Here is a 7,141-nt window from a genome sequence, read left to right as displayed (position 1 = left end):
TCTCTCTCTTTCTCTCTTTCTTTTGCCTCTCTGTTGTCGAAACGGTATCCTCTAACAAGACGTCCACGGAAACGCTGGCTCGCGCGATCGTTATTATCGGCCGTCCATCCATCATCCCTTCGGAAACCCACTCTCGAGACACTTCGGAGATCGGACTTGATACTATTGGTGTCAAACAATGGACCGAGTTACGCGACCGAGGACGGTGGCTCGTTCTTCTTTCTCTTCGTTGCGGCTGGCGTGGTATCGAATTCGTGGGCGGGTGGGTTAAGCTTCGTTGAATTAAGGCGAGAACGTGGGACGCATCCCTCAAGACCTGGCTCGAGACGCCGGCAGACGCTTTGAAGATCGCGTTACAGGACGCATTGTTTATTCCCCGCGACTCGTGAAAGCGACAAATTGCTCTTTACGTGGCGCGTCTGCCGCGCCTCGCAGCAGACCGTTGCGCATCCGCACTCGCGCGCGAGCCGCGCGAGGTAAAGTTTGTCTCTCCGTTCTCTCTCTCTCTTTCTCTCTTGAAAAGTATATATATATCGTATACCGAGTGAGACGAGTCGCGGAAACATAAACGCGTCGTCGCTAAATTTCATTTTCTGTACCGTGTTGAGTCGCAGTTATGGTAAAACAATAGCTATTATTCTAAAGAATAAATAATTAATAGGTATAGGATATATTTGTGAGCGACATCGAAAACGAGAAAAGGACTTGATCTCAACCAATTTGAAAATGTATTTTAGTTCATTTAGCCATTTATACGCGCGAAATTCTCAGGCGTATTGGAGACGAGAATTTAGGAATGTCGTTCCATACTAGAGATGTAAATAGAAAAAAACCAATTACTTTTTTTCATAAAATACGGTTTTTTTTTAAGAAAAAAACATAAGTCTCGTTTTTTTCTCAAAAATTTTTTTTCAAATGTCTATTTAATATCTATATTTTCTTTAATATAAGTTAATTTTTCATGATTTTTTATTTTATAGATAGTAGATTTAAATTATCATCATTTTAACATTTACGCAGAACGAGAAAGCCAATATATTAATTCTGAAACATATTTTGAAGCAAAGACTTCAATGAATAATTAATAAATTCTACTTAAGGAAAAGCTGTTTAGAAAAAGAATTAAAAAGATTCTCCTTTTGTAAAAGTTAAATGTAGATTTAACAGATCACATTAAAATTAATTATAAGTTAAATGTAGATTTAACAGATCACATTAAAATTAATTATATAATTATATAATTATATAATTACTATATTTACAATTAATTAGCCGTAATATCGGAATTAGAAAAAAAGTCAAATTTATATTTTTTCAATGAAATAAAACACGTTTTTTTTTAAATGTTTTTTTCTTTCAGAAAAAAAAATCGTTTTTTTTTTTACATTTCTGTCCATACGTATCTTCAACAGTACTGCAACAGTGGGCTGCATACTCGCATTTTGTAATAATGGAGAAAATGGACTCTAAAGTTAAAAAATGATAAACTTTAGAATTCATTTTCTCCGTTTTTACAAAATGTGGGCTAGTTCACATTCTGTTGCAGTAAGTTCTTTATTCATAATCGATGATAACCGGTCGAGGGACCGGTGAAACTGTTGTTTCGCTGCAATCGCAAGAATAATTCGGGCGTGCGATCGTTCTGAATAATTCGCGGCTCCTTCGCTGGCAGCGCACGCGACATGGACTCGAATCCAATTAACATCGTCTAGCTGTGTGCACCGTCGGTCGCCGACTTCGTGACTGCGCAGCCGACTTGTTTCTAAAGCGCGCGTACACGCGAATTTGAATCTGCACATCCGAAACTTCCCCGGTTGTATTTATTGCAGTTGCGAGCTGTACGCGACCCGGCGCACCTCGCGGCGATAACGCAAGATCCAAACCGGCGCGATGCGACGCGGCGCGAGCGGCAGCGTCGTCCTCGTACCCTTCGGCGGGTCGCCTCGTTATGAGATTCGGGATTTAATTGGCGGATATACACACCGTGGCAATCAGTCTGCATGCCTTGTCAACGCACATTTCCGAGACGCGAACGCGTTCATGAAACTTCATAATGAGAACGTTTTCGATTAAGAAAGATATGTTTTCCTCGTCAAAAGTAATTTAATTTATTACCTAAAATACTTCATTAAAAAATGTAATCCCTAAATATCCCTCTTAAATGTGAAGATGGAAAAATATATTAAAATTGAGTGACTTCTAACAGTGTAAAAATGAGGATGCGAGCCTTTTCGTTATAAATTCTGTAAATCTTTTTAGGATTATTACAGATGTTTTATATAAACAAAAGCATATATACTTTTTGATTAAGATTAGGAATTCAGTTTAATTAAATATGTAAATTATTATAAGTGTAATATACAAACTGGAAAAAATTAAAAATCCTGATTCTTTTATTTTTAATATAATACAATATACTGTAAAGTCTAAAAGATGGAAAAATATATGAAAATTGAGTGACTTCCAACAGAGTAAAAATGAGGATGTGAGCCTTTTCGTATAAATTCTGTAAATCTTTTCAGGATTATTACAGATTTTATATAAACAAAAGCATATGTATAATACTTTTTGATTAAGATTAGGGATTCAGTTTAATAAAATATGTAAATTATTATAAGTGTAATATACAAACTGGAAAAAATTAAAAATCCTGATTCTTTTATTTTTTAATATAATATAATATACTGTAAAGTCTAATTGAAAAGAAATGAAATTATTTTCCAAAGTACTTTCAAACTTTTCCTCACCTTCTGTTCTGAATATATTAAAATAAAAAAACTTAGAACATCGTGTATACACAACATATTAAAGGCAGTATCATATTCGCATTACTTATACTCTATTTTTAAATCTATAACGAACATGAAAAGCGAAACCGCTCAAAATGTTTTTAATTAAAAAGAAAGCAAGTTCTCATTTCGTGAGATGGGAGTGCTGGCAAGACCTCTGAACTTTACCGACAAACTTTTACGGCTTCTCGAAACAGCGCAGAATAATTGTAGAACACGAAGGTATGTGCGTGAGAAAGATGGTCAAAAAGAAAAAAAAAGAGAGAGAGAGAGAGAAGTGCGAAGAACAGTATAGGCAGGGGTGCGAAGAGGAGGTAGAGGGTAAAACTTCGTTGACGATTTATTACGTCGGCTGCCAACTCAGAGCGGGGTGCCCACGTAACGAGTTTATTAAATATTTCATCCAGGCCGAGAGAAGAGAAAGTCGAAGCGATGCAGGGGACGCAGGGAATGGGGGAATGGGGAGCGGCGACAGGTACACCAAAGCGAGAGAGAACCGAGCCTGTTACAAAAGGACACCCTTTTTTATAATTCGCCGCTACGTAACAACCCTTTACGCGACGCGACGGAAAACGCACGCGTAACGCGCGGCGTGATTGCGAGTTCAAGCCCTTTCGCGCGTACCCGGCGCGCCATCCTTTTTTTCCTCTCCCTCTCCCACCCCGCCCGTGGCTCTCACGACGACTACACAGTGAGTTTAATAAACGCTACGTGCAACTACGATATTTCAGCGGATATTCGAATCGGTCGATAATCCGATAATTGAAGGCTGTAAGGTTGGGCGAGATTTTAAGGTCGAGGTGACAGAGACAATATTTCCGGTAGCGGAACGGAAAATAGAGAAGGTCGCTTGTAACGTATTATAATCATCGTTTGTCTCGCACAGAACTTTTATGAATACTTAACAAAAAAAATCTACAATTGGATATTGCGAGGAAATATGTTTTAATAAGGAAAAATAATTTTAAATATAAGTTATTGAATATGAATATAATTATATGTAACATTTTGTACAGTATACAGTGCCGCGTTAATTTTCTGTGTAGCGACGCGCGGGTTAGCAGCCCGCGGGTTCTTAACAGTGAGATATAGGTTTCGATCATGTAGACAAGTATGACAACGCGATAACAATGATATCTCAGTGATACGAGCTCACAGGAATAATACGCTCGATATGACGCGATACAAGCAAAGGAAGTAGTATAAGCTTAGGGCTTCTAAATATTCGGATATCCGAGATCGGTTTGGATTTGAAAACTAAAAACCGAATTATTCTGATTATTCGGGTAATCCGGATTCAAGTTCAGATGCGGATCTGAATTCGTCGTCTCACACACGCTTCCGACAGCTATACAATGTTGTAACGTCAATAAAATATAAATAAAATAAGATAAATAAAGTGGGCCTAACTCGAAACTCAAAATCTAGATTCGACACTTTTATTATTCGGGTTCTTCGAAAATTCGAATATCCGGATAACGCGAATTTAAAGCATCACATTTATTTGTAATCCGAATAAAATCCATCAAATCCGAACGAATTTTGAAGCCCTAGTGTGAGCAAAGCACGACGTGTGCTACGACGTGAATCTCAAGAATTTATTATAAATAAAACCTTTATTTCGAAGTGAATTTATCATAAATTTAAAAAAATTATGTATATACAGTCCTCTCCAGGGCTCATCGTACGAGGTTAGGCTCACTTTGAGTACGACAAAAACAAAATACCCAACATAAAAGACCCATTCCCTAAACAGCTCGTTTTTCTCCTTTCCTTTCTCAAAACCGAAACAGGAGTTAAAAAGAAAGTACTGTCGAGAGGAACGCGAAACTTCAAAAATAATTGCTAAAGGTCGCCTTCAATAGCTTCGAGTCGTCTTCCTGCAGAGTCACTCAACGGAAAAGTGTGTCGAAGAGAAAAAAAATAAATTTCTTTTATTATTATTATTACTATTATAACTTTAGTTTTTATTGTTTTCCTTTTGGGTCTTTCGGTACTCGACAGCCTCTATTTCTTTCAAAAATCATGCCTGCGATCGGGATGATAAAGTTCGAGGTCTCTCTAGGCTCTTCTACAATGGGGGCAAGTCCTTATGGTGACTCCTCTTCTTCCGCATCCATAACAGAATTGCAACCTTCGGGGTTGTGGGTAATTGGAATAATGGTGCGCCACATCACCGCAGTTCCAGAAGTCATTCGGTGGAATATCGCTACTCCGGGATGAGCTCGGCGTGCAGTTCTGCGACGTTGCTGGTCGGGGGTCCGGGGGTCGAGAGTTGCTGGGTCCAGATACCTACAGTAGTGGATCTCGAGCGAGTAAGCGGCGTCTCTTCTCGCGCACCATCCACAGGGGTGGATACTTGGGGTGCGGGTCCGTCTGAACCGCCCCATCCCGGGTTTTGGGTAGGTGATCGGTTTGAGGTCCGACATCTCGGACTTCATAGCACCTGCATATCATGGTGTGCGCGGGTCCGTCTTGCCAAAAATTTACTGGCTTATCAATCTCAATGAATCTCATGGAAACAATCTCATGGAAATATATCCAGAATCCCAACATAAGCCTATTAATTAATTCGACGACATGCCCCCATATCCGGTAAAATATCCGCTCGCCCCACATGGTTCTGGTAGCTGACAATTGATCCAGTCGACAACGATAATTTCTGGCGAAATCAAAATTCAGCTCAGTCAGGGGGGTGAATAAGGCTTTAATAAATTTTTGACGTGAATCTTTCCAGCCGTAGTATACGATTACAGGTGTAACAGACATGTGTGTTATACGACATTAATACAGAATACGTAATAAGCGACATGGTGTTATACGACATTAATACAGAATACGTAATAAGCCTCTCTATTATAGATTTTTTTTTCTTTCTCTGACCTGCTAATTTTCAACAATAGATTTTGAAACTATCAATAGCGAAACACGATTTGAAACGAACAATTTTAATAATGTAAATTTAAAGTTCGTAAATAATCAATAACGAGAATAAAAAACACGCGTAGAGATTCTCAGCGCACAAAGATTGCAAACGTAAACACGGATTGACACGTCTGCCAGAGCACGGAAAAAAAACGATTGAAGGACAAGCAAAGATATTGGAATGCTATACGGCTTGAGACAACAGACACACCGTCAGGAGATATTCAAAATTTAACAGAACCGAATTTCACTCGAAATTTCAGTTCTATATAGAACGATATACGAAAGTGTTCTAGGTTCGTGACACGCACAATATTTTTATTCATTGTTGAAAAGAAAAGGATTGACACAACACATCACGACGCAACGATTACTACAGAGATACAGAAATTATTTCTCATATAATAATTACCAACAACTCTTTCTCTATCGCTCTTCAAATCCTGCAATGACTGTATTTTATTTTGTTAATATTTTATTAGGCACCAAATGTCTAACGTTAAGGCCCTGCCGTTAAGTTCGTTGTGACAGCTCGATCGGAATGTGTTTCGTTTCGGTCCGTGTATTGCATCATTTTCTTAATTGAGTGACGAAACTCGCCCCCCCCCCCCGTAATGATTTATTAAGCATCTCATCACACAAGAGTTTGGCCGTGTCGCGGACTCGCATAAGAGCGGGTGCCATAAGAAAATAAGGTAACCTGCTGTTAAGAATCGGAATGCGACAACACAGTAATACTTGTATGAATTTTGCGGTGCGACTTGGATAAACAGTTTGCGGCTTGCAAGTACTCGTAAATAGCAAAACAAAAAAATATAAAAACGACACAAGGCGATGCGGAATAGACTTAGATACGTGACAGTTAATGCTAAATCATGACGCAAATACAAACATGAAACGATACGCAGTGACTGTGATCGTGACAAGCGCGAAGACGGCAACACTATTAGACAAGCTTTATTGAATAAATATCACGGTTAGAAAGATTCACGCTATTTTACATGCCCGTATTTTGGGCGGAATAGAAGATCGTAATAATTACCTGCGATCGATCCGATACGTAAAATCGGTGGCTGTACACAAGTTATCGTTCGTCTCGCCTTAAGGCACGCTCTCTGCGCTTTCAACGCTCTCGATCGAATCTTGCGTCCTCTACCAGCTCTATCTCCCTTAGCGTAACGATCATAACATAAATGATAGGAATGCGCGATATTAATCGATTAATCGATACGTCCGATAGTTTTTGTTCAAATAATCGATTATTAATTGCCGATGTTTTGAGATATATTAATATTCGGTTTTTTTTGTAAATATCGAAAGTCTGCGCTATTTACAGTAGCAAATTTAAAATAGTTAAAATTTTAATGAAGCTTTAAGAAATTGTCCAATCGTAGTCGATTATTCTTCTCAGTTCTCACATTCTGTCT

The 7,141-nt window shown here is 38.6% G+C and overlaps 1 protein-coding gene across 1 annotated transcript; it reads right to left on the bottom strand.

The window, feature by feature from the left end:
- Positions 1 to 4,721: 4,721 nt before the first annotated feature.
- On the bottom strand, positions 4,722 to 6,899 carry LOC105454554. The gene is made up of 2 exons (XM_011697230.1): positions 6,757 to 6,899; positions 4,722 to 5,451 (listed from the first exon to the last, which is right to left on the bottom strand). The coding sequence occupies exon 2, from the start codon at positions 5,228 to 5,230 to the stop codon at positions 4,880 to 4,882; it is 351 nt and encodes a 116-aa protein (XP_011695532.1). The 5' UTR covers positions 5,231 to 5,451; positions 6,757 to 6,899; the 3' UTR covers positions 4,722 to 4,879.
- Between the last annotated feature and the right edge of the window lie 242 nt (positions 6,900 to 7,141).

Source organism: Wasmannia auropunctata, unplaced genomic scaffold (genome assembly GCF_000956235.1).
Source record: "Wasmannia auropunctata unplaced genomic scaffold, wasmannia.A_1.0 LD335983.1, whole genome shotgun sequence".
NCBI classification, from domain to species: Eukaryota; Metazoa; Arthropoda; class Insecta; order Hymenoptera; family Formicidae; genus Wasmannia; species Wasmannia auropunctata.
This window is presented reverse-complemented; position numbering and strand designations above follow the sequence as displayed.